The sequence below is a fragment of the Podarcis tiliguerta genome, assembly GCF_965153285.1.
Source record: "Podarcis tiliguerta genome assembly, chromosome: 11".
In the NCBI taxonomy this organism is placed as follows: domain Eukaryota; kingdom Metazoa; phylum Chordata; class Lepidosauria; order Squamata; family Lacertidae; genus Podarcis; species Podarcis tiliguerta.
The window spans coordinates 63,392,476-63,418,550 of record NC_139544.1 but is presented as its reverse complement, the minus strand read 5'-3'; the positions used below and the strand labels follow the sequence as shown (position 1 = coordinate 63,418,550).

Sequence of the window (26,075 nt, the reverse complement as noted above, 5' to 3'; positions counted from 1 at the left end):
TTAGGGGCAGAAGCAGGGAAGCTGCTGGTAGGGGGGGGGTGAATGGGAGGAAGGAAAGCTGACCATCCCCATCTGGGAATTTGTAGGGAGGGCATCCCAGCAGAAAACAACAACAGGAGAAGACCACAGTTGCTGAATGGGAGCCTGTTCTAAGGGTTGGGGCCCCCACACTGTAAGCCCAATTCTGACCTTGCGCAAAACTATTGTAAGATGCAGGTTAATTTAGTAATTAAGTAATGAATTGCGAGTGCCTTCAGGTTGATTATTAATAATAATTTTATGATTTATATGCCACCAATTTGATTGGGTTGCTTCAGCCACTCTGGGCGGCTCCCAACAAAATATTAAAAACACACAATTCCTGAACAACGTAGGTCCAGGGTCCCTGAGCCCTTCTGTTCCAGCTCAGCCGCTGAGATCATCTGCGGTAGCACCACTGGTCATTCCACAAGTTCACCAGACTTAGCTGATGGCAGTATAAAACAGAGCCTTTGGTGTCATTGACCAAGTTCTATGGAACTCTCTGCCACTGGAGATTCAGCAGGCGCCTTCTGTGCCAAATTTTAAATGCCTGCTGAAACCTCTTCTATGCCTCCAGGCCTAGGCAGGCAGTTAAGAACACAACCCCCACAATGGTCAACTGAATATTGTTTCTAATTCTTTTGATTTTCACTTGTTTTAAACTTTTAATGATTTTACTGTATGGTTTTATATTGTTGTAACCTGTTTTGATATATTTCCATGGAACAGCAGTATAGGAAAACTTTTTTTTTTAAAAAAATAAGCAAATAAAAAGATGAGGGCCACTTGGCAGGTGGTCGAACATCTTTCCTGGCCGGGGTGGGGAGATGTCCGAGATGCCTCTGCCAGCCACTCCGCCCTCTTGGCACCGGTCTCCGTGCCGCGCCCACCCAACTTGCGCAATTGCCAGCCCGCCCGCCCGGGCGCTATAAGAGGGCGGCCGCCGGCTCGAGGGGGACATTCTCTTGCCGGCATCGAGGATGGCGCAGCGCACGGTCTCTCTCGGCGGCCTGGCAGGCTTGGCGCTCCTGGGCGCCCTTCTCTCCCTCTCGCCAGCCTATTCACTGGCGCTGGACGTCCAGAGGAAAAGCCAGACTCCGGCCAAGGTAGGGCCAGGCAGAGGCGAGGCAAGGAGGACGGGGCGGGCAGGCGGCCGCTGTAAGTGGCGCCGGCTGCAGTCGGAGAGACCTCCGCATCTGGGCAGAGGGGCTTTGCGTGGTCTCAGCCTCGCTCTCCCCTCTGCGAAAGGGACCTGCGGCAGCGCCTCACCGGAGAGGCGGAAAACGAAGCCCCCGTCAGGGCGCGAAGGGAGCGGAGACGTCGGGGCGCCTCCCGGCGCGCTTGTGGGGCAGGGCGGGCTGCCGCTGGCTGCCTTTCCTCTGGTTTAAGGCTCCTTCTTTCGCAGGGTCTTAATTTCTGACAGGCGCCTTGGAGGGGGTTGCTTCGGATGGGATTGGAAAATATTGCGGAGAGGGAGGCAATAAAACTATTGCGGGGCGGGGCGGGGAGCTGGAGCAGGCGCGATGTTCACGGGGCGCAAGGTGCCCACTGGGGTCTCCGCGCCCGCTTGCGTGCGGCCGAGGGGTCCCTCTCTGATGTGCTGGGGAGTCGCCTTTGGGGTTGGACTTGATGGCTCTCTGGGGTCCCTTCCGCTGTCCCTTCTCTGACCCGCTCCTCTCCGCAGTGCAACCTGGCGGGAACGTGGGTGAACGATCTGGGCTCCAAGATGGTCATCGGGACCACCAACGAGGACGGCCAGTTCTCGGGCTCCTACCTGACCGCCGTCTCGGCTGTCACCGACGCCACCATCCGGGAGTCGCCTCTGCACGGCAGGCAGCACCACACCAACCGGCGCGCCCAGCCCACCTTCGGCTTGACCGTCAGCTGGTCCTTCTCCGGTAGGCAGGGGGCGGGGAGGGCAGGGCGGGAGGCACGCGCCCCGCGGGGATAGAGAGGGGTCCGAGCAGCTCCGTGGACGGAGAAGGGAAGGGCCCCAGTCGCTCTTCCCGGTCATGCGGTGGCTTCTGGGGCTGGGCAATCCCCTCCCCATGCCGCCCCTGAAGACCCTCGCAGGGGAAGCAGAGCGGCCTCGGCTGCCTCCCACCGACCTCCCTCTCTCTGCCCCCTTGCAGACTCCACCACCGTCTTCGTGGGGCAGTGCTTCGTGGACGAGAAGGGCGAGGAGACCCTGGAGACGACGTGGCTGCTGCGGGAGGAGGTGGCGACGCACGCCGACGACTGGAAGGCCAACCGGTAAGCGGCCCAAGGGCCGACTGGGGAGGGGGGCCCACCCCAGCCATTAAAACAGGCAGGCGAGACCCTCAAGGGGCGAAGGGGCGCCGTCGGGGCTGAGCATCAGTTCCCTCCCTTTCAGATCAGAAGGAAAAGCAGCTCTTCCGAGGAAGGCTCCCGCTCTCCCCTACGCCGCTTCCAAGCAGATCTCAGGGGCCATTCGGCTCTCTCCGCCCCCGAGAAGCGGGGAGGGGGGGGGAAGGCCCCAGCTCGACTCCCATCGGCCTCCCCTCTGCAAAGAGGGTAGCCCCACAATCCCCAAAACGCAATCCTGCCAGAGGCGTCCAGGAACTCACTTGACTTAGCCCAGTCCGCGAGAGCTCGGTGCTGAAATAGGCTCCGTCTCTTGTTATCGGCCAAAGAATGCCTTCAGCCTCTAACTAAGTAACTGCAGGATCACTGCAGATGGTGACAGCAGTCACGAAATTAAAAGACGCTTGCTCCTTGGGAGAAAGGCGATGGCAAACCTGTTGTTTAGTCGTTCAGTCGTGTCCGACTCTTCGTGACCCCATGGATCAGAGCACGGCAGGCACTCCTGTCTTCCACTGCCACCCGCAGTTTGGTCAGATTCATGTTTGTAGCTTCGAGAATACTGTCTAACCATCTCGTCCTCTGTCGTCCTCTTCTCCTTGTGCCCTCCATCTTTCCCAACATCAGGGTCTTTTCCAGTGAGTCTTCTCTTCTCAAAGTATTGGAGCCTCAGCTTCACGATCTGTCCTTCCAGTGAGCACTCAGGGCTGATTTCCTTCAGAATGGATCAGTTGGATCTTCTTGCAGTCCATGGGACTCTCAAGAGTCTCCTCCAGCACCAGAATTCAAAAGCGTCAATTCTTCGGCGATCAGCCTTCTTTATGGTCCAGCTCTCACTTCCATACATCACTACTGGGAAAACAATAGCTTTTACTATACGGACCTTTGTTGGCAAGGTGAGGTCTCTGCTTTTTAAGATGCTGTCTAGGTTTGTCATTGCTTTCCTCCCAAGAAGCAGGTGTCTTTTAATTTCGTGGCTGCTGTCACCATCTGCAGTGATCATGGCAAACCTAGACGGCATCTTAAAAAGCAGAGATATCACCTTGCCAACAAAGGTCCGTATAGTTCAAGCCATGGTTTTCCCAGTAGTGATGTATGGAAGTGAGAGCTGGACCATCAAGAAGGCTGATCGCCGAAGAATGGATGCTTTTGAATTATGGTGCTGGAGGAGACTCTTGAGAGTCCCATGGACTGCAAGAAGATCCAACTGATCCATTCTGAAGGAAATCAGCCCTGAGTGCTCACTGGAAGGACAGATCGTGAAGCTGAGGCTCCAAGACTGTGGCCACCTCATGAGAAGAGAAGACTCCCTGGAAAAGACCCTGATGTTGGGAAAGATGGAGGGCACAAGGAGAAGGGGATGACAGAGGACGAGATGGTGGGACAGTGTTCTCCAAGCTACCAGCATGAGTTTGACAAAACTGCGGGAGGCAGTGGAAGACAGGAGGGCCTGGCGTGCTCTGGTCCAGGGGGTCACGAAGAGGTGGACACGACTAAACGACTAAACAACAACAAAGTAACTGCAGCCCATGATGCTCTCAGAATACGCTGCTTGCTTCCGAAGAATTCAATCTTAAATTTGTCCAAACTGCAGTGCGGGAATCCTGCTTGCCTCACCTGTAACGCGCATCCACGACAGGTCTTAATGTTATTTTAACCTGGGCAGGGGGGGGGGGAGAATACAACTGCTTACTAACCTTAGGTGATGTACACCTCCTCCTCAAGCAGGCAAGCAGCTAGACTAGACGGACAGAACATCAACCGAACGGGGCGTCTGACTAGCCTTCCCGCAACAAAAATGCATTCAGCGCCACTTGGGGAGGGGACGCCATGCAAAATGGTCAAGGCGGCCTGGGGGGGGCGGGCCAGTCCTCTTGAGAAACCCTGTCCCCAGATGCGAAGAGCTTTGCAAATTCTTAGCCAAGCCCAGTGAGGGCATTTCCTGGACCAACCGCAAAGGGGTGCCTCGCCTCACACGGGGCTTAGGAGCAAGATCCTCTTGGAATTCCCCCGGCGAGCAAGGCATCTCCTCCCAGGAGCAAAAACAGCCCCCACAGCACCCGCAGAAGGGAGCAAAGGGTTCTCCGGGGCCAGTCCACAAAGGTGGCTCCACTCCCTCCTCGCTGGGAGGACAGCCCTATCCAGGTCTTGGCTATGGAAACTCCTCACCTGGAGAGCTTCCTCTATCCTGGGGGGATTCCAGCTGTTTATATTACCCCCCCCGAGGTCTTAAGGGGGCGAGTGTCCTCTGCATCCTGATGGCACCACAGCCCAGAAGGTGGTCCTGCCAACCCAAGACCGCTTGGCTCGTCCCTCACAGAACAGGAGCTCTTTCTGTGGTTTAGGGCTAGCCTAAGAGAAGGGCTTTTGTGCCGCTAACAGCTGTGTGGCAGGCAGGAATCCAACAGGTTACTCCTTTTTACTATGGAAAAACACCAGGAAAGATTCGCCTTTTGTTATCTGTCAGGGAACTTGGTCCGTGAGTCAACAGCCCCTCAATTCCTCATCCCCGCCGTGGGCCAGAGGAGCCCCCAGGCTGAAACTCCGGCTGCAGAGAATCCCCCACCCCATCAGCCACTGGAGCCAGCTGCAGGGGGCCACGACGATAATACAGTTGTGGGGCTGGGCCCCCACAAAGGCAACAGGCAAAGTTGAAGCCATTCCTTGCAGGCACCCACGATCTTCAGCAGACCTACGACTGGAGCAGATGGGGCTTGGCCTTCTCCCCACTGCCTGGCTCAACACCCCCTGGGGGCAGGCCTACAAGTGAAGCAGGGCTGCTGCAAACACCTGGGACTTCTGGGGAGGGGGACTTACCCAATAGCAGAGCAGCTCCCTCACTGCCTTGGGTGAAGAAATGGGGGCTGGCAGCTCTATGCCCCGGTCCCTGCTTGCTTGCAAGGGGGCTTCCCGGGACGCCATCGCTCGGCTCCTGGCCCATTCTGGTGCCACTGCTGAGGGCGCACGTGGAGGAAGAGGGCAAGCCTGGCAGCTCAAGGGGCCGTGGGCACCGGGAGGCTCATCCACTGAAGCCAGTCCTGGCCTCTGACCCACAAGTCACCAAAATCAGTGAAGGGCATTTGCCGGACAATTCTCAGCCTCTCTCTCTCTCTTTTTCCTTGCAGGGTTGGCAAGAACGTCTTTGTACGTGTCAAATAAAAAGGAACCAGGATCTGGGCCTGCTTCTGCTACTCATGCGTAGGACCAGCTGGAAGATGGCTCCCCCTCCCTCTGCACTCCCCCAGCACTGCCCCTCTGGCCTCTTCTATGGGGAAAGACAAAAACCCCCCTCAGGGTTGTGTGTGTGCATGTACGTTGTGTGTCCCCCTTTTGGTCACCCCCCCCAGCCTGCAGCCCCCCCCCCCCCGGTTTGGCCAAGAGTGGCTCAAGAAAGGTTTACCATCGCACTTGCTTGAGCAGGGGTCAGCAACCTAAGGCCTATGGGCCCCAAGCGACCCACGGGGGTTGTTTACCAGCCCACGAGCCGCCCCCAAATTGAGCCGCCTGCTTGGCGGGTCCCTGCGCACTGCACTAAACCAACACAGTGCGAGGACTCACTTCTGTGGCACCGGAAATTGCGTCTGCGCAGATTCCGGACATTGTGGGCGCGCACACGCTCCGGCCCACGGAGGTTTCTCTGCTGGAGTGAACCAGGCAAGGAAAACCGACCCCGGCGCTAGAGAGTGCATTTGGTGGGGGAAACTTCTGATGCAGGGGTTGCCAATTTATTCACTGTGCTTGCTCGGGGCTTTTTATTGGCCTTTCTGTATTCTTAAACTTTCTTTTAAATTCTCTGCGCCTGCCCCAGAGACCTGTCTCATGGGCCGATGTCCAAAAAACCAATAAAGAAACTTTTCCACCATTGTCAATGAGAAATCACTCTCAAGGCTGGCCTATTTGCGCATTGCCATCCCAGAGGGGAGCCTGACCCCACCCCACGACCCCCGGAGAAGGCCGAGAGGCAGGCACTCCTAGGAAACACAGAGGATCACCGGAGGGGGGGGACAGGGCGTTGATGCAGCCCCCTCCCCACATTTAGGGAACTATGCTGGGCCACAGACCCAACAGGCCAGGTAAGCCCCAGGAATGGCCAGGGAAAAGGGGGGTCAGCCCCACCCCCTAAAAGCACACCTGGAGCAACAGACACCCACCCACAAAAATACACAGAGAGCCCCCCCATGCCAACAACTGTTTATTTTAAATTAAAATTATTCTGCATCTAAAAATAACTCTGGGGCAGCCCCCAGATTGTACAGAGCTTGATTGTGTGCAAATCAATCGTAGGAGAGAAAAGGGGGGGGGGAGCAGGTGGTGAAGGGCCCCTTCCTCCACCACCCCCTTGAAAAGGGAGCACCGCTCCTCTTGTGAACTGGGAGGGGGGGCGGGGGGCGGGCAGGGACGCCTGCCACTGACCCCAAGAGGAAAGGGCAGTCAGAATGGGAGGGGGCAGAGAAAGATCCTTCATACACACCGTGCAGCAACAAGACCCCCCCCCCGCCGGGGAGCGGCTCAGCCATGCAGGGCCCCCCACATGCTTAAGGACACTAGGGGGGGGCCTTGCCCAACAGGGAGGTGGCAGCAGCCCCACCCACAGGCCCCTCCTTCCTGGCTGGCCAGTTGTGGGACCCCCACGCCTGCAGTGGGAGAGAGGAAGGGAGCCGCTTCATGGGCTCACGGCAATGGGGGGGTCGGAGGCCTCTGAGGAAGCGGGGGTGCCTGGGCCTCCCCTGCCTCCCTGCGCTCCAGGGCCAGCTGCATGCTCCAGATGCTGAGGGGGCGCATGTAGGCCAGCGAGCGATAGACCCTCCTCTGGCAATAGGCCTCGGGCGTCTGGAAGGCCATGCCCAGCCTCTCCCACACCGTCCGGTAGCAGCCCTCGGCCGTGCGGAAGCCCTCCTGAACCAGCCCCTGGAGGAGGAGGAGGAAGAGGAGAGGGGGTGAGAGCCAGCCCCCGGCCTGCCGCTCTTGCCCGCCCATCCCAGTGCCCACCCCCCGCTCACCTCCTGGATCATGGTGGCGGCCAGGGCATACACCACGCCAACCCAAACCTCGTCCGACTGGACGCTGGAGCGGTCAGGGACCCCGCTGGGACGCATGCCGTTGACGGCGCCCATCGTCCCCTGGGAGAAGCCCATGACGTTCCGCTCGAAGATGGTCTTCAGGGCGCTCAGCACGTGGCTCTGGGGGAAGACCTGCAGGGAGGGAGAGCAGCGGGGGACCCCCAAGGGCCATCTAGTCCAGCCCGCCCGGCAGTGCGGGAGGGGCAGAGGGAGGGTGGGCAGGACTCTGGCCTCCTGACACCCAGGGGACCCTGGCCCCTCGCTTTGCTTCTATTCTGCATTTTGTCTTTTGACTGACTGTTTTTATGCTGCAAACAGCCCCGATATCTTCAGATGAAGGGCGGCATACAAATCTTAATACTGTATTTTTCTGTGTGTTAGATGAGGCTTTTGACTCAAAAATCATGTCAAAAAACTGGGGTCGTGCTGCTGCAGGCGGAAAATGATCTAGGGCGTGTTTCCCACCCGCAGCGGCATGGGGGTAGAAACTCAACAACTTGGGGGCATCTCTCCTCACTTTCTTAAAACTGAGTCCCCCAAAATAGGGGGTGGCTTATACATGGGGGCGTCTTATAGACGTGAAAACACGGTAAATAATATTAATAATTATAGTTATTATTCATATGCTGTCCATCTGACTGGGTTGCCCCAACAAGGTATTAAAACCACAAGCCCTGAACAGCGGAGGTCCAGGGTCCCTGAGCCCTTCTGTCCCAGCTCAGCCACTGAGATCATCTGCCGTAGCATCACTGGTCAATTGAGTTTGCAAGACTCAGCTGATGGCAGTATAAAACAGCCTTTAGTTCAGGGGTCAGCAAACGTTTTCAGCACTGGGCCAGTCCACTGTCCCTCAGGCCTTGTGGGAGGCCAGACTATATCTTGAAAAAAAATATGAACAAATTCCTATGCCCCACAAATAACCCAGAGATGCATTTTAAATAAAAGAACACATTCTACTCATGTAAAAACATGCTGATTCCCAGATCTTCTGCAGACCGGACTGAGAAGGCGATTGGGCTGGATCTGGCCCCATGGCCTTACTTTGCCTACCCATGCTTTAGGGTCCTCAACCAAGTCCTATGGAACTCTCTGCCACTGGAGATTCAGCAGGCGCTTTCCCTGCACAGGGCTGCTTTCGGGTGTCTTTTGAAAGTGATCTGATGTGAGCCTCCAAGAGGGGGGCCTGACCCCCCCCACCCCCTGGGAAAAGGAGGGGAGTCCCTCCAAGGATGACTCCCTGCGTCCTGGTGGGACCCTCGCGACTGCGGACGAGCCCCCCTCCCCCTCTGGGGACCCTCCTTGCCCTCCTCACCTCAGACTTGCCCACTCCCAGGCCGCAAGCGCGGAGGAACCACTGCCCAGCCAGCTGGTCAGACATGATGCTGTCCGAGGAGGTGCTGTTGCTGCTGTCGTAGTTATAGTACTTCCCTGGAGGAGAGGACGGAGGGAGGGTGATCCCGGGCGGGAGAGAGACGCCTGCAGACATCCCAGAGTCCCCCCCCCCCGGAGAAGGCAGGCAGGCAGCTGCCCTTGCACCCACGCACCGTTCCAGAGCAGCTTCTCGAAGGCCACTGTGCCCTTCGCCAGGATGGCAGAGTACGTCTGCTGGGCATCTTCCTCGCCCAGGAGCTGCGCCATCTGGCACATCATGCTGAGAGCCGCCAGCCACAGGCTTCCGCAGTAGGAGCTGCCAAAGCAAAGGAGGAGGAGGTTGGCGGGAGCCGGCCCTGGCGCACGGGCACCGTGGGGAGCCCGTGGGGCTGGGGAACCGGGGCCCATGCTGGGGCCACCACCAGAAGGGGGGCTGGAGGGCAGAGCAGCTCTGGGGCTTTGGGGTCCTCAGAACGGTGGGCTGCAGCCGAGAGGGATTCACTGCTCTGGCCTCTTGCTGTGTCTAGCCAGAGGGGGGCGCTGTTGGCTATTTGCAGATTAGTTGGGAGACCACACATTACAAGGAACGCAAAATAACTTTTGCTAGGTTTTAATAACAAAAACAAAAACTCCTTTTACATTATTATAATATATCAATAAGCATGACCCATCCATCAACCCAACCACCAGGGCACTGGGAGAGCTAGGTGCTGCTCTTTATATACTCTACCCAACAGCTTAATTAACATAACTTAACAGCGCCTGCTAGGGAGGAGGTCTTGGTTTCAATCACTGAGCAGAAGTCAGAAGTCAATTATGGATTAGAAACCAGGACAAGGCCCGGTTTCGATGTATTCACCTTCATCAGCTACCGTATTTTTCGCCCTATAGGAGGCACTTTTCCCCCTCCAAAAATGAAGGGGAAATGTGTATGCGTCCTATGGGGCGAATGCAGGCTTTCGCTGAAGCCTGGAGAGCGAGAGGCATCGGTGCGCACCGACCCCTCTCGCTCTCCAGGCTTCAGGAGAGCCCCACCGCCAGCCCCACAAACTGGGGGGGAGAGAAGCCTGACTTGGTCAGAAGGCTGGCGGGGGGGGGGAGAAGCCTGCTCCTCCCCGTCGCCAGCCCCGCAAACTCGGGGGACAGCGGGAGAGGCGCAGCGCGCCTTTCCCGCTGTCCTCCAAATTGGTTAGAAGGCTGGCGGAGGGCTTCCCCCTCCTCCAGCCCCGCAAGCTCCCAGAGCGAGGCCAAAGCTGCACGCAGCTTCGGCATCGCTCTGGGTCCCGTTCTGGGGGCTGGGGGAGGGGGAAGCTCGGGCTTCCCCCGCCCCAGCCCCGCGCCTGGGGGAAAAAATTTTTTCCCCTTTATTTCCCCCCTCAAAATCTAGGTGCGTCCTATGGGCCGGTGCGTCCTATAGGGCGAAAAATACGGTAATTTTTAAAGGGTCGTGTAAGTTTGAAGACTTTCGGATAAATATATCCTGTTATTTTCTACGTTTCTCAAGGATAACAACTACGTGTGGGTAGATCAACGTGTATCTTGAGCACAGAAAAGCTACCACAACGAATCTGGGCTAACATGAACTTATCTCTACTTATAAACTCTTATCTTTAATTCTGTAATGAATTATTGTGTTATACATATTTTTATGAGTTTGAGTTTGTAATCTCTGTTAGAGTTTGTAATCCTTGTCAGAATGCATACTTTTGAATGGATTAGTTTTTGTTACTATTGAGTATTGATTTGCAAGTAGGGACCACCACCCCCCCCCCCACTCTGGGCGGAACTCGGCCTGCCTGCTCCTAAAAGACTCTCGTTTTGAGATGGGGCCAGTCTGGTCAAGATTTGCCAAAAGAGAAGAAAAAACTAGTCATGTATGCTGCAACTGCAGCTAGGATATTGCTAAAACAAAGATGGAAAAGTGTAGAAGAAGAATGGCAAGGAAAATGGGTGGAAGACGCTGAAATGGCAAAGTGAACGGAAAGACTTCGAGACAAGGCAATAGAGCTTTCAAGAAAGACTGGGAGCCATTCAGGTCATATTTACAGAATCAACGCAAAGAAATGGACTCACTTGCAGGGGTTGATTAAACACTTGCAATTAACAAAATAAATGACGGAAATAGAATGAGGATGCCAAAATGATAAGAAAAGAATAATAATTATTTTTAAAATCTTAAAAACTAAGAAATAACAAAAAAAGCTGGAGGAGTTCATATGCTAAAAAACCAGAAGAGGAAGTGGAGGGAAGTCATGGGGGGGGGGGGGAGAATTGGGGAATGGTATTTTTGTTATATATTATGATATTTTGATGTTAATAAAAATGTAAAACTTTAATAAAAATTATTTTTAAAAAAAGAGATGGGGCCAGTCTTGCTACTTGACACATGAAATGTGGGATATTGCAGGGCTGGAAAAGCTAAAGACAAAGCTGAGAGTCCTCTGGGGCCAAAGGAAAAAAGGGGGGGGGGGTTGTAGCTGTCTGCTTTGCCTTTACTTCATTTGTAAGCAAGGAGGAGCATGGCTGAGGACCACCTCCTTGGCCCACAAACCAAAAGGGCCACTGACTCGCAGGGTTATTTGAATACGGCCATCCTTTCCCTTGGTATGGCAAGGCCTGTGTTTTGCATTCCTGCCTTGTTTAAACCTCAAATCTGTGCCATAAGGCGTTCCAGTTGCTGCCTTCCAGGCACCCAACACACCTCTGGGGTATTTATTTACTTGGGCTTCATTCCATGTCTATACTTGCTCAACCGCGATCTCTATTGCATATGGATTCTGCATGCTGTCCTCAGATCCTGTGTAATGACACGGCATCTTGCAGATTTTTTGAAAATTAATAAAAATATTTTTAAAAACTGAGGAGGGGGCTCTCTAGTCTGTGAAAGGATTCTGTGGAACTGTAACACCCCTTCATGTGGATTACAGTGGTACCTCGGGTTACAGACTCTTCAGGTTACAGACTTTGCTAACCCAGAAATATTACCTCGGGTTAAGAACTTTGCTTCAGGATGAGAACAGAAATCGTGCTCCGGTGGCGCAGCGGCGGCAGGAGGCCCCATTAGCTAAAGTGGTGCTTCAGGTTAAGAACAGTTTCAGGTTAAGAACGGACCTCCGGAACAAATTAAGTACTTAACCCGAGGTACCACTGTACTTAACCCAAGGTACCACTATTGGACTCTGTGAACAGACAGGTGGAACAGAAACTTATGTATGTGTGGACCTTACGCATGAACTGACTAGAGAATGATCTGATCCACCGGGTCTTCTGCTTTTTTCGTTGAACTTTACGAGACTTCCGTTGGAATCTACAGTTTGATACAATGAATAATATACCTTATTTATTCAAAAGTACAGCCGGTTACGTCTTGTGTGTTTACTGAGTGTGTTTCACGTAACCAGAGGTTTGTTGTTCTTGTTCTGCCCTCTCAGCCTAGGCAGCCATTTTGGCAGAGGGAGCCCCTCCCCTTTCCAAGCGCAGACCCTCCCCGCCAGATGCCCGCCTGGGCCTGCCCCAAAACTGACCACTCTGCCGCTGCAACCACCTGGGGGTGTTGAGCCCAGCCCAGCACTTGGCCAGGGCAGCCCTCCTCAAAGAATCCCGGTTGGAAAGGGCCCCCCGAGGGTCATCCAGCCCACCCTCTCCTGCCTGCTCACCTGGCGCCCGTCACCACCCAGGCGTCGTAGGTCTGGTCGGCAAAGCCAGAGTTCTCAATGAGGCCATCGCCGTCCTTGTCAAACTTCAGCTCGGACTCCATCACGGCCTGCAGGGAGTGGAAGGGAGGAGGTGGGGGGCGTCTGGTGCCTGCCCCCTGCCGCAGCCTGCCCCAGCCTTGCCACCGCCCCCCAGCCCGCCTCCTGGCGTTACCTGGCAGACGGGCCACATGTCCCGCAGGTAGGCAGAGTCCTTCGTGAGGTAGTAGTCGCGATACACCTGCAGCACAAACTTCAGGTTCAGGTCCTTCCAGGCGGCCGTGTCGTGGATCAGGTAGGCGTTGAGGTGCTGCCAGGGCTCGTCATCTGGGGGGGAGAGGAGGGGGGAGAGTGAGGCCCAGGGGTGCCCCTGCCCGCTGCCCTACACCCTTGGGAGTCTGCACCCAGGGCACGATCTGGGCACGCACCTGAGAACAGTCAAGCAGAAAGAGGGCTGACAAGGGAGACAGGTGACAGAAGCAAAGGAGGAGGACCAGGCTGGATAAAAATCAATCGTGTCTTTTTTAAAAAAATTAAAAAATCAGATTTTTTAAAATTTAAATCTGATTTTTAAAATAAAATGCTTTCAGAAGGAAAATCTTTCCAAAGGTTTTCTGTTCAAGTTACATTACAGTCCAAAGGCTATTCATCAGGAAATAAGGATTTGTTTTAAGTTTTTTTATGTGTGCTAAAACTCAGTTGAAGTTGCTTTTTGAAAAAGAATCGTTTAACCACATCAGTTAACAAACATGGATACATATGCTATAATGTTATTGTTTTAGTTAAACAAATTGTTTAAATTCTTATTAAGGAAATTATTGTTTTTCTCCAATAAAGTACAGCAGAAAAGCTGTCCAAATCTAAACAATTAACTTATTAAACCTCACCGTAATTTCATAATTCTCTATGTATTTCTAATAGTAAAACCACATCAGTAATTTTTGATATAACTGTAAAAACTACTCTGAAAATTTATTATTCCAAAAAGGAAACCTTCATCTGGTTGTAAATATTAAGATTGTACCAGCAAGAAGGAGTCTTTCTGTAAAAAATGACTGAAACCAAGTCTTACTGACTAGTGATCGAAATTGTGATTGAAATCGATTTAAATCAAATCCACCCTGAGGAGGACCCCCTCCAAGTGTGTCTCAGGCCCCTCTGAAGGCAGAGGCAGCCCCATGGAGAGAGGGCAAAAATGCACAGAAAGGCCCCCCTTTCACCCGAGATCAGAGGGGGCACTGGGGGGCAACGGAGCTGGCGGTGAATGCCAAGAAGCAGCAGCGGCTTAGGGAGACTCTCAGGCCCCATCCTGCCCAACGTGGGGCCGCGACTGGAGAGCCAGGGAGGGGCAGCGGGTCAAGCGTTGGGCTACTGGACCTGGGAGGGAGACCCGGGTTCCAATCCCCACGGGGCGATGACAGGAGAGTCTCAGACCAAATGTAAATGAAGTGCAAACAAGGCTCTTGGAACCGATGGGGGAGACGCTCTATGTACCTTTCCTTGTTTGTTTGTTTTGTAACACAAGAACTTCTTTAATAAAAACTATTTTTTTTAAAAAAACAAACCACGGGGCCACTAAGCTCACTGGGCGTCAATTGCTGCCTCTCAGCCTAGCCTCCCTCGCAGGGGTGTAAGGTCAAGGGACCCCTGACCATTAGGTCCAGTCGTGGCCGACTCTGGGGTTGCGGCGCTCATCTCGCTTTATTGACTGAGGGGGCCATTGTACAGCTTCTGGGTCATGTGGCCAGCAGGACTAAGCCGCTTCTGGTGAACCAGAGCAGCGCATGGATCTGCCGTTTACCTTCCCGCCGAAGGGGTACCTATTTATCTACTTGCACTTTGAGGTGCTTTTGAACTGCTAGGTTGGCAGGAGCAGGGACCGAGCAACGGGAGCTCACCCCGTCGCGGGGATTCGAACCACCGACCTTCTGATCGGCAAGTCCTAGGCTCTGTGGTTTAACCCACAGCGCCACCCGCGTCCCTTCGCAGGGGTGTAGTGGAGACTAAATGTGTGCAGGGAGTATCGCTGGCACCCTTTTGAGCTCCTGGGAGAAAAAGGTGGGATAGAAATGCAATACAGGAAATTAATGAGATGCGCCCCCAGCTGGAAGGGGGGTTAGGGTTAGGGATCTGGCAAGCCGGGGCCGGGGGCCATCGCTGTGCCTGCGGTGAGATCAGCCTGAGCCTCTTTTGCCAAGGTGGGGGGCTGCCCTTTGCGGCTCTGGATGCGGGCCTCACCAGGCTCCCCGATGTCGTGGGGAACCACGTTGCGCAGCTTCACTTGCGCCGTCTGCCCGCTCATCAGGTACATGCGCGGCCGGGTGTCCTCGCTCAGGATGGCGGCCGCTGCAGGAGAGAGAGAGGGGGGGTCCAGGGTTGAGGGGTCTCGCTCTCTCTTGGCCTCCCCCCTTTGGCTCAAGGGGCCTTGGCCTCCCCAGAAAAAGCCAGGGCCCAGGGAGAAGCGATGCCCTGCTCCTGCCCCCCTGTTCACCCCCGGGACCCGACTCCAGCAGGCCCTCCCGTGGGGCGTGGGGGGGGGGGAGAGACGACTGGGAGGGGGTGGGCAGACGGGCAGAGGGAGGGTGGAGGCTCACCCACCCATGTCGTACTGCAGACTCAGCTCCAGTTTGGGCCACAGCATGGCGAGGGCAAAGGAGGCGTAGAAATGGACGTCGTAGGTGTTGTACATGAGGTACTCCTGGCCTGGAAGCAGCAGAGGGAAGCGGGCAGGTGGGCACCAGCGGAACTCCCAGCCCCAAGAATGCACACACCATACATCCAAAGAACTCCCCCCTTCCATAATCCTGGGAGCTGTAGTTTACGGGTGCTGGGAAGGGCAACTACAGTTCCCAAGCCTCAGTCAGTGGTGCCTCAGTCTGACCCAAGGCTGGGGTGGCAAAGCCCCCGGTGCCCTTCCCTCTCCCCTCCCGCCACATGCCACAGACCCCCCCCCTCTGCCGCTTGGGGCAGCAGAGTCCTGCCCTTACCTTCCAGGTATGCAAACCTCCCGTACTCCTTGAGGACGGCAAGGTGGTGGGAGAGGCCCAGGGAGGCCCCCAGGGCGGCCGCGGGGTCTTCCGGCTCAAGCTCCACCCACAGGGTCCCTCCGTCTGCCAGGAAATACAGCTCATTGAAGATGGCGGACTTGTACCAGGGGGGCAGGTCGCTGCAATGGGGGGCGGAAAGAAAGGCACTTGTACATGGGCCCCCCAAGGAAGAACCAGCCGGCCACCGCCACGCCCTCCCTCAAAACCCAGGAGGGGGAGGACCCAGACGACCCCCTGCCAGGTGCCGGGGGGGGGGAGAGATGATCCCTGGGACCCCCTTCCTACTCCGCAATTCTGGGATTCTGTCACAAGGAAGGAGGCGCAGGGATCCCCAAGCCCCCACCTGGGAGCAGGGCTAGAAATTAGCCAGGGGCCAGACATCTTGGCTACTGGCATGGGTCCAATCACAACTACCTAGAGATTTCTGGGCACCAGGTTGGCAACCGCAATTTAAAAACCTCTGCCTTAGTCCATAGTTCAGGCCATTCCCACTGTGCGTGTTTCTCCCTCTTGCAAACTGGGACAAGCGAATAATTTTATGAGCAAGCGGTGGCCAAGCAACGGAGCTGAGACCATAGAATTGGAGAATTGGAAGCGACTTGGAGGGTCATTTACCGGATCTTTCGCTCTATAGGATGCACCGGACCATAGGAGGGGGAGAACAGGAAAAAACAATTCTCTCCCTCTCTGCGCAGCGCCCCTTCAGAGAAGTGGCAGGAGAATAGGAGCCCCTTCCATTTCTCCTCCCGCTTCGCTGAGGGGGCGCTGTTCAGAGAGGGAAAACTGTGCAGCGCCTCTCCAGCGAAGCGAAGCCTGGAGAGCAAGAGGGATTGGTGTGCACCGACCCCTCTCATTCTCCAGGCTTCAGGCGGCTAGCCGCAAGCCTTCGGAGCACAGAGGGAACTCCCGCTGCGCTCTGCGGGCTTGAGGGTAGCTGCCTGAAGCCCGCGGCTGAAGCCCCCTGGCTGGAGCACTTCGGAGGCTTTGCACTGCTATCGCAGAAGCCAAGGAGCCTGCATTCGCTCCATAGGACGCACACACATTTCCCCTTAATTTTTGGAGGGGAAAAAGTGCGTCCTATAGAGCGAAAAATACGGTAGTTCAGGCACCTGCCGGGCAAACAGATGTTCTGCTGGGTTTAAGGGGCCATTTGGTGCCTAGCAGATATATCGGAGGGTCTTGCCCTATTAGGGAAGGAAAGAGAGCTGGGGGGGGCAGAGGGCCACACCATGCTCCGGGAGGGGCAGGACTGTCCCATGGGGGCAGCTCACATCACGGATCCCCATGCAGGCTTGCAGAAAGTCACTCGCCTGCCCTGGCCTGGGCCCTCTGGCCTGGTGTGGGTCCCTGCGCAGCCTGGCCAGGAGAACCCCGTCAGGTGGGGGGAGCCCCCCCAGGCCCTTCCTGGAGGCCAGGATCTGCTCCCGGCCTGTGTCTGCCAGCAGAGGGAGGGCTGTACCTGTTCTCCAGGATGGGGCGCTGCCAGGCCTCAATCTTCTCCTCCCACGCCTGGTAGCACGAGAGGGTGTAGTGAGACAGAGCCGGGCAGGCATCTCCCCTGCTGCCAAAGAAGCGCGTGTACCTCCTGCAGAGGAAGAGGAGGAAGGCACATCAGGACACCAGACTTGGCACTCGCCAGAAACAGCAGGCATGGACCCTCTGCCCGCTCCTTGCCCGCGTCAGGCTGCTCCCAGGGAGCAGGGGTGGTCTCTGGGCGAGAGGCCTTTGTGCTGGCTTCCCACCTCCCAAAGGGCCCAATCCCAGGGGCTGCAGCAGGGCTGGGATCAAGCCCCTTCCGCTTGAGGGGAGAGATGCGGACCTCCCTGCCAGCCTTCAATGGGGGGGGGGGGGAGAAGAGATGCCCACATGCCAGTCTGGGGGGTGGTGCCCCCTGCACATTCAGAAGGTGGCAGACGGGATGGCGGGGCTGCCCAGGCTTTGCGTGGGAATGACAGGGGTCTTTCTCTGCCCCCCCATCTTCTTCTGGAGCAGGAAAAGGGCACACGGTTCAAGTCCCGCTCAGGGGAAGAGGCAAAATGGGGAGTCTGGACAGGGCCTGGCAGAGGATGGGGGCAGCCCCTCTGCCCGGCCTCCACATGGCTTGGATTTCTCTCTCACCCCCTCAGGTCAACTCCCTCAATTTTTCGTTTTTCGTTTCACTTTTAGTTTGTTTGCCACTTTCTGTATCGCTCCACCCAAGGCAGCTTCCAAGCCGGAGAAGCAACAGGAAGCACTAGGAAGACCCCACGCCCAGGAAAAATCCCACCCAATGCCAGCAAGTCCTAATAAATACTACTTTTAAACAATCAACTAACAGAAAGTAACATTCAACGGTCTATTCAGAATATAACATTGCACAATGAAATTAACTCTCAAATATTACCAAATAGCAAACAAATAGAAATCCGGACTCAACAACTACAATCAATGATTCCTGGACTAAACTCAAAAAAATAGCAGCAACTATTTGCTACACAAAAGAACAAAGTGAGTCAAGGGCACAGACTGGATCTAGTGATTTCCTGAGCCAACCGCTCAGCTCCCGCCTCTCCCTTTGTGAGCCTCGCCTGGGAATCTCCCTGGTTTGGGGAGGGATACAAGGGCAACTCCTGGGGGGGGGGGTCTGCACAGAGCCCTGCTCAGTGGTTGGGGGGGCGGTGCGTGGGTCACGGGGGGCTAAGGGAGGCCACAGCCAGGACGGTGGCATCAGGATGAACCAGAGTCATTTCCTAGAAGGAAGACTGTGCCAACTGACCAGGAGGCCTGCAAACAGCAGTCAACAGCTGTGTCAACAAAAGGTGGCAGGTCGGGGGGGGGGCTGGTTTCTCTCCTGCCTGCCTGCGTTGCCCCCCCAATGGAAAATGCCTCAGAGCAGGTTGGGAACAAAGGGGGGATGCAGCTCCTTACGCTGGACAGAGGGACATAGAAGAGCGCCGGCTGGATCAGGCCCATGGCCCCTCTGGGCCACCATCCTCTTCCCGCAAGCAGGGGTCCGAGCGCAAGAGCAACGTTTTCCCCTGCGGGGGGGGGGGGGTTCAGAAGCATCACTGCCTCTGGCTGTGGGGAGCAGAGCAGTGCCCTCGATTGCCCACTCCTAATTCTCCACCATGAATCTCTCCAGCTCTCTTGGAAAGCCCTCCAGGTCGGGGGCCGTTCCTGCCTCCTGAGGCAGGGAGTTCCACAGTTTAACTCTGCACTGCACGAAGGAGGACTTTCTTTCGGCATCCAGCTTCCCCGGGTGCCCACAAGTTCTCGTCACCCGGTCTGGGTGAGGCTGGGTGTGCCAGCTGAGCACACGGTGGCACAGCCTGCCAGTGCAGACGGCCCCACCCGCAGCAGCGCAATGCCTGGCCGAGAGGAGGCTGGAATCAGGCCCACACCTGCCTCAGGTGATCCCTCAGCTATGAAGCCAAACCTTAAGAAGTGCATCACGCAGCCACAGCATCAGGCGCTCACCTGCGGTGCTCCTTCTCTTTGGAGCCAAACCGAATGCAGGGCATATCCCAGGCCAAGGCAAACTCCAGCGTCGAGTGCCCGGAAGCTGGCACCGTGCAGGTGGCACACACAGCTGCTGCACAAACCTCCCCCTTCTCCGTTGGGGGGCTTTTCCCTGAAAGAGAGAGCGCACTCTTTGCACGTCAAGGCGCCTGGCCTCTTGCTCCCTCCCCGCCCCCTCTGTGCCACCCCCTCCTGGGGGGCCTGGGGCTCACCTGGAGGGGACGCCAGCTTGCCATCTGCCAGGAGGTCCTGCCACACTTCCTGCCCAGTGCCAGCAGGGTTGAACGTGGTGAGGTGGGTCACGGTGGTGCCTGCCTAGAGGGGAGAGCGAAGAAATCGTAACCCGGCCCTGTGGCAAAGACCGGGGGCCAAGGGAGGGGGCTGGCAGAAAGCAGCAGGGATAGGAAGCCCAGCAGCCCAGAGTCCCACCTGTGAGACAGGTGAGTTGAGAGTGGAGGGATCTGTGGGGGTCAGGTGGGATTGCTATGGGGAATTATGAAAAATGAAGCAAGCCATTGTGTCAGCAACGAAAGCATTGTGTTGACTGGGCTTGAGTCATTGACAATAATTTCTGATCAAATCCCATAAGCCTCTGCATCTCTGCCCATCTTCTCTACTGTTCATTTTCTACGCCTGACAGGCACGTATCAGCATTCTGAAACACAAACTGGTTGCTTCACCGGGCATCCTGGGCCATAAAGATAGAAGGTAGCTTTGATGTGGTTTGTTAATCTTTAGGTAGATCTTAAGGGCCAGGAAGAGAGTTCACAAGGAGACGCTAAAGATGCCTATCTTTCCCTGCCAGCCCTCCTCTCCTGTTTATGACCTCCAGGGTTTGCGAAATGCATTCCTCCAAGATCCCTGTTTTATTTAGCCTAAAAACGTGTATGCATGCTCAAAGTAGTTTTTGTAGTTAAAAGGATTTCTCTGATCTAACTTTGCACCCACGTGGTAGGTTTTTTTGAAATGCTCAGAGGACATCTGATTGGTTCTTACAAGCACTGTGTTATAAGTTCTTTTGTTAATAAAAGGGACCTGGGCCAGGGTTTGACAGATTATTATTGGCACTTCCTCCCAGAGTCTTGCTGGCCAAGCCTCGTGTGTATTTTATTAATCAGGGTCCAATCCTTCCTTGCCTTCGGAGCGCAAGTGATCTCCCCCACCATGGCGGGAGGGGCTGGCCTCCCTCCGGACGTTCCTGGCGCCCTCCCTCCCTGCACGACGCCCCCTCCTCACCTTCTCCCGGGCGGAGATGGCCAGTGTGTAGGGGTTCACTGGGAGGCAGTGGTGAAGCAGCACACCCCGGACGCAGCGGCCGTCCTTCTCCAGGCAGAAGGGCTCGTTCCAGTGGCCCCCACTCCGGTCCCCCTTGGACTCGGTGCCGTTCTGGAAGGTGAACATGAGGGAGACCTCCATGTCCTCCCCGCTCTGGTTCTCCACGTCCCAGAGGAAAGCCCCCACGGGCAGGCTGGTGTCCTGGAGGCGACAAAAGGCAGCGAGGGGGTCAGGGGCTGCAGAAAGGAGGCTGTGTGGGGCAGGAAGCAGCGACAACCGAGCCCTTTCCGCCACAAGCATATGGATATGTACGGTAATATTGATTAAATATTGATATGCGCAGTAATATTGATTAAAAGTGTAATACAAAGGTAAGTAAGTCTCTACTTGCTTTATCAATCTTAATTTCAGCTTAAGAGCCATTTTAGTTTATTTGCCACTCACTGGTCATAATATATTTGGAACCTAGTCCTGGGTTTTTACTTTTTTAAAAATACAAATATTACCCTGAAGATCTATTGAGAAATAGTCAGAACTATCAACCCCTCTCTGGTGCATGCTCTAGTTATCTCTCGCTTGGACTACTGCAATGCACTCTACGTGGGGCTCCCTTTGAAGGTGACCTGGAAACTGCAATTAATCCTGAATGCGGCAACTAGACTGGTGACTGGGAGTGGCTGCTGAGACCACATAACACCAGTCTTGAAAGACCTGCATTGGCTCCCAGTACGTTTCTGAGCACAATTCAAAGTGTTGGTGCTGATCTTGAAAGCCCTAAACAGCCTCGATCCTGTATACCTGAAGGAGTGTCTCCACCCCCATCATCCAGTCCAGACACTGAGGTTCAGTGCTGAGGGCCTTCTGGCAGTTCCCTCCCTGTGAGAAATGAGGTTATAGGGAACCAGGCAGAGGGCCTTCCCCGTAGTGGCGCCTGCCCTGTGGAACGCCCTCCCAGCAGATGTCAAGGCAATAAACAACTGTTTTACTTTTAAAAGACAACTGAAGGCAGCCCTGTTTAGGGAAGCTTCAATGTCTGATGCTGTATTGTTTTTAATATTCGATATTCGGTTGAAAGCCGCCCAGAGTGGCTGGGGAACCCAGCCAGATGGGCGGGGTATAAATAATAAGTTGTTGTTGTTGTTGTTGTTGTTGTTGTTGTTGTTGTTGTTGTTGTTGTTATTATTATTATTATTATTATTATTATTATTATTACCAGCAAGGATGCAGGTTGTGGGACTTTAGGGCCAGCTGCTCTCCGCATTGGGCTTGGAACTGCTCTTACGTAAAACAATTTGCATTGTGAAACCGCCTCGAAACGGTCCAGTGGGAGCAACGGGCTCCTCTTGTTTTCCACAGGGCTGCCCTCTCCTGATCTGGCCCCGGGTTCTGTCCCAAATGGCACCCAAAGGAACAAGTTTCCAGCGTGCCGATCAGGAAAGAGTCACAGGATGTTGAACTGGGAGTTTCTGCCTCATTGTCTCAGTAAGACAATGAACGTTTCAGCGGTGGAGACACTGTTTGCTAGAGAGGTTATTCCAGCAGTTCTGGTTTGGGAGCGAAACCCCCAAACTTTCCGCAACCCTGGTCAACAGTGCTTTTGGAAAGGGCAACATGGAAGTGAGCAAGCCCTGAAAACTAGTATTTCAGGTCCCTGAAGATTCTTCCATCGCCACTTCCTCTACTTAAGGCATGTCATGATGCTAGTCCAGAGAGTTAGAGCTGCAATGTTACCTGTGAACTGAGCTGGAGGAGAGTCTGTCGATACTCTCTCTAGATTATTATTACTCTCTCTACATTAGTGACAAATCTGCTTACCACGTGCTCAGTAAAACTACCACATGTAGGTTTAATAAAGATACTAAAACCTGTTATGCCCAGCAGCTTGTGCCAAAACCACAAAAAGGTGTTTGTTGCCTTGGGCAACCCTCTGAATGGAAGCCTTTTTGTTACGTATCTCAAATCAAGAGTTAGCTAAAGAGAAATGGACATTATTTACAACAGCGGCAAGAATCTTGATTGCACAATACTGGAAGACGGAAGAAATACCATCAAAGGAACAATGGCAAGAAAAACTGATGAACTCTGCAGAATTGGCTAAGCTAACAGACAAACTACGAGAGAAGGACAAAAAGGACTTCAAAAGAGTCTGGGAACCATTTACAGTTTATTTGCAGAAACAACAGAATGGACTGGATTCACCGGCAGGATCTGAATAAACGTTCACAATTTCATTTGAGTAACGGATATTTTAGAGAAATGATAAGGGATTTTATTTTTGTGTAGGAAAAGCAGGATACAATAAATACAACTAAACAATTCAGCCGAGGGGGAAGTCCAGAGGAGGAGAGGGAGAATAATTGTATATAACACGATGAATGAGATTTGTATCATTATTTGTTATAAAATTCAATAAATATATAAAAAATATGAATGGCAGCACAATTCCTCTTGCCTCTTCCCTTTCAGAGCAGCCACCATCACCTCCGAGGGGAAGCGGCATCACCTGAAGCCACCTGTCACCTGAGCCTTGCCTGCTTGTGGACCCTCCCCAAGCCCGGCCAGCTGCTCTTGGCCCTCAGGTGTCGGAGGATGGGCCCCTGTCCTGAGAGGGGGCCAGGGTGCAAACACCCCCATGGGGGAGGGGGAGCCTCAGGGTGCTAAAGAATTCACCCAGTGCCACTTCATCAGGAGGTGCTGGTTCAAGATACAAGCTGGGACTGGCTGGCCTTCCAACTGCTGCCAGGATGAGACACAGCCAGTGCCAGATTTACATGTAAGCTCAACAAGCTACAGCTTAAGGCCCCTCTCTCTTGGGGGCCCCAAAAAAATTTAAAGGGAAAAGAAACGATGTACATTTCCAAAATATAAGATAAAAAACAAATAAAACAAAACTTACATACAGCAACCGTGTTTTGTGTTGTGTAGGCTCCTAGGATGTAAGTCATGGGCCCCGCCTGCTAGCCTGCTCCCTAAAACAGCACTGGTTTGCTCCTTTCTATGCAAATGGCTTGAGATACCAGTTAGGTCCATAAATTGCCATATAGCATATATTCAACACAAAAAACTGAGACCATTTGTTGTTGACAAAGCTGGACATACAAAGGGCCCCATTACCTTCAGGAGCTGAGGGCCTCATCAAACCTAAATCAGGCCCTGGACACAGCTGGGCTGCTGGCTTTTCCCAGCTGGTCCCAAAAACTGCTGTGCAAAGAGGTTCTCTCCAGAGAAAAGCATGCAATAAAAGGATGAGCGTGCAATAAAGGGCCCACAAAGTGAGCTGAAAGGCTCCCAGGTGCCCCCACCTCCCTTTCCCTGCAACGGAACAATGCAACCCATCACCCTCACCCCCGCAGAGGTGCCTTCACAGGTACGGAAGAGGCTCACCTGGTAATCGTGAGGGATGATGGGGGAGACCTGCCGACAGGTGAGCACCACGTCCTGCCCGGGCAGCTGGTAGACAGCCCAGGCGCGGGGGTAGAGAGCGTGGTAGAAAGCGTAGTGGCCGCAGAAACCCCAGTTCCATTCTTGCAGGCGGCTGGGCTTCTCTATCGACAAGACCTGCTGGTAGACGGTCTGGCCCTTCCGGCGCAGGCAGACGGTGAACTGGCATGGGGGGGGGGATGGAAAGCGAGGTGAGGGGCAGCCTGAGCACAGGGGAGCCAAGCCAGGGAAGGGAGGCAGGTTTCTGTCTGGCAAGGCAGCTGACCCGAGAGGGCAGGGAGCCCCAAGACCCCCAGAGCCTCGGCTGGCCGAACCAACTCTGCCGCGCCCCCCAGGGGCACAGACCAGGAGGCTAAGTCCTCGCACAGCTACGCACCTGGTCAGCGATCACCGTCTTGTAGTGGTAGAGCCCAGGGTTCAGCTGCCACCGGCAGAAGTCCCCCCGCCAGCCTCGCGTGATGGTGCCACCGCCAAAACCCCCCAACGGGCAGCCTGTGGGGAAAGCGAGGGTGGCAGGCTGGTGAGCTCCAGCCCTGCAGGAGGCGGACCCTTCCTCTTTGCCAGGAAGCCATGGCAGTGGCCCAGCCAGGCCCTCTTCTGCTCCCGAAAGACTCCTCCCTGCCTCCCACTGCAAATCCCTGGCTGGCTCTGCCCGTCACCCTGGGCACGGCTCCTTGGGCCCAGGAGAAGCCAAGCCCCGCCCTGCTCACCATAGATCTGGCGCAGGGGCTGGGAGTTGAAGAGGTTGATGAAGGGGTGCTTCTTTTCCACGCGAGTCTTCCGGTACCACCACCTGAAGTACCTGAGGAGGGAGAGGCACACCTGGAAGGTCACGGCCAGGCTCCATGGATGCAGCTTAAGAACCTGCCCAGGGGCCACCCCAGCTGTGCAGTCTGTTTTGATACTCTGCTATTCTTTACATGCGCATGTGTGAGCCTGCACATTTATTATTATCATCATCAATTTATTTAGTTAGGCGCTGCCTTCATTGCTGACAGGGACTCCAGGCAGCTTACAGATAAGAGCAGGAACATCTGTGACAAATCAACAAAACCAGAATAAAATAAGATGACAAAGGCCCAGAACCAGCACACAGTTCAAGGATGGGTGACATTCCACTAAGTTCGGCCCATTAACTTCAGTGGGTCTACTGGGAGTAAAACTAAACAAACCCCACCCAATGGAATCCAGTCCCTGCAGAGGCCAGGAGGGTCCTCCCTCCGGTTGGGTGGCTTTCAAAAGGGACCGGGCTAAGTCACAGAGGGCAGCTGGGCTTCCAAAGGCCTTTTTTTGGGGGGGTGGCTGTCAAGAGCACTGTTGGGGGCATCCTGTTGGGGTGCCTTTTTGGCCAAGATGAGGGCGCTGGAGCCCCTATTTGGTAGCCACAGAGGCTTTCATGTTTCTGAGTGTCAGTTGCTGGCGCCGCAGGAGGGGAGTGTTGCTGCAGCGCCCAGGTCCTGGAGCTCGTGGGCACCAGGTTGGCCGCTGCAAAACCAGGCTCCCGTGTCTAATGCAGCACGTTACGCCTTTGGACCCGGGGCAGCAGAAGAAGAGGAGGAGGAGATCCCCTCGCGGCTCAAGCTCCTCTCCAGCGTCAGCTGCGAAGGGAGACCCCCCCCCCGACCCCGGAGGAGCCCCGCGCCGCCCTCCTCCCGCCGGGTCGGGGGGCCTCTGCGCACGTCCCGAGTCCCCGGGGAAGAAGGGCCGGCTCCGGAGAAGCCTCCCGGGCGCGGCTCCTCCGCCTCCGCCTGCAGCCCGGAGGCCTCCCTTTCGCAGCTCCGGGAGCGCGCCCGGGCGCGGCGCCAGAGCTCGAGCCCGCCGGGCTCCAGCGGGAAGCGGCCTCCCGCTCACCTTTGCCCGGGCGCGCCCGCCAGCAGCGCCGCTCCCCGACGGGGCGGCCCAAGGCGGCTCCCCCCCCCCCAGCCCGGCGGGGTCGGCGGATCTGCCGCGCCCGGCTGGGCTCCCCCGTCGGCGGCCGCTGACCTGAGCGCGAGTCCGAGGTGCTTGACGGCGTCGGCGGCCGAGACGTCGGAGGCCTGGTAGGGCTTCCTGCGCTCGGCGAAGCGGTGCGCCAGGCACAGGCGCCATCCCCAGCGGGGCAGCCCCCGGCCCGCCGCCGCCGAGCCCTCGAAGGCGCGCATCAGCTCCGGCGCCCCGGGCGGGGAGCTCCCCCGACGACGGGCGCCGGGCCGGCCAACGCCGCCGCTCTCCTCCTCGGGGGTGGCCATCGGGGGGGAGGCGGCGCCCAGCTGCGCCTGCCCGGTCGCCAGGGCGAGTCCGCGGCTCTGCCTCGGCTCGGCCAGCAACGGCCCTCCGCCTCCCGCCCCGCCCCCTGGCCGCCCGCCCCC

The 26,075-nt window shown here is 55.6% G+C and overlaps 2 protein-coding genes across 2 annotated transcripts; one reads left to right on the top strand and one right to left on the bottom strand.

The window, feature by feature from the left end:
- The first annotated feature begins 970 nt into the window (after positions 1-970).
- On the top strand, positions 971-6,000 carry LOC310659552 (avidin-like). Its single transcript, XM_083403245.1, has 4 exons — positions 971-1,127; positions 1,706-1,919; positions 2,154-2,274; positions 5,469-6,000. The coding sequence occupies exons 1-4, from the start codon at positions 1,002-1,004 to the stop codon at positions 5,500-5,502; spliced, it is 495 nt and encodes a 164-aa protein (XP_083259371.1). The 5' UTR covers positions 971-1,001; the 3' UTR covers positions 5,503-6,000.
- Positions 6,001-6,522: 522 nt separating this feature from the next.
- GBA2 (glucosylceramidase beta 2) lies at positions 6,523-26,028 on the bottom strand. Its single transcript, XM_083402765.1, has 17 exons — positions 25,711-26,028; positions 24,438-24,529; positions 24,104-24,219; positions 23,671-23,889; positions 20,248-20,487; positions 19,224-19,326; positions 18,970-19,123; positions 16,973-17,098; positions 15,454-15,632; positions 15,065-15,169; positions 14,705-14,812; positions 12,642-12,793; positions 12,431-12,537; positions 8,948-9,090; positions 8,716-8,831; positions 7,344-7,535; positions 6,523-7,251 (listed from the first exon to the last, which is right to left on the bottom strand). Exons 1-17 carry the CDS (start codon positions 25,953-25,955, stop codon positions 7,015-7,017), a joined length of 2,634 nt encoding a protein of 877 aa, XP_083258891.1. The 5' UTR covers positions 25,956-26,028; the 3' UTR covers positions 6,523-7,014.
- Between the last annotated feature and the right edge of the window lie 47 nt (positions 26,029-26,075).

Excerpts from the sequence above, each read along its gene's own strand:
- LOC310659552 (XM_083403245.1), top strand. The coding sequence starts at position 1,002 with ATGGCGCAGCGCACGGTCTCTCTCGGCGGCCTGGCAGGCTTGGCGCTC. Across the intron at positions 1,920-2,153 it reads CGTCAGCTGGTCCTTCTCCG|ACTCCACCACCGTCTTCGTG; the intron begins GTAGGCAGGGGG and ends GCCCCCTTGCAG. Across the intron at positions 2,275-5,468 it reads GACGACTGGAAGGCCAACCG|GGTTGGCAAGAACGTCTTTG; the intron begins GTAAGCGGCCCA and ends TTTTCCTTGCAG.
- GBA2 (XM_083402765.1), bottom strand. The coding sequence starts at position 25,955 with ATGGCCACCCCCGAGGAGGAGAGCGGCGGCGTTGGCCGGCCCGGCGCC. Across the intron at positions 20,488-23,670 it reads TCATCCCTCACGATTACCAG|GACACCAGCCTGCCCGTGGG; the intron begins GTGAGCCTCTTC and ends TGTCGCCTCCAG. Across the intron at positions 14,813-15,064 it reads GAGTCTGCAGTACGACATGG|CGGCCGCCATCCTGAGCGAG; the intron begins GTGGGTGAGCCT and ends TCTCTCCTGCAG.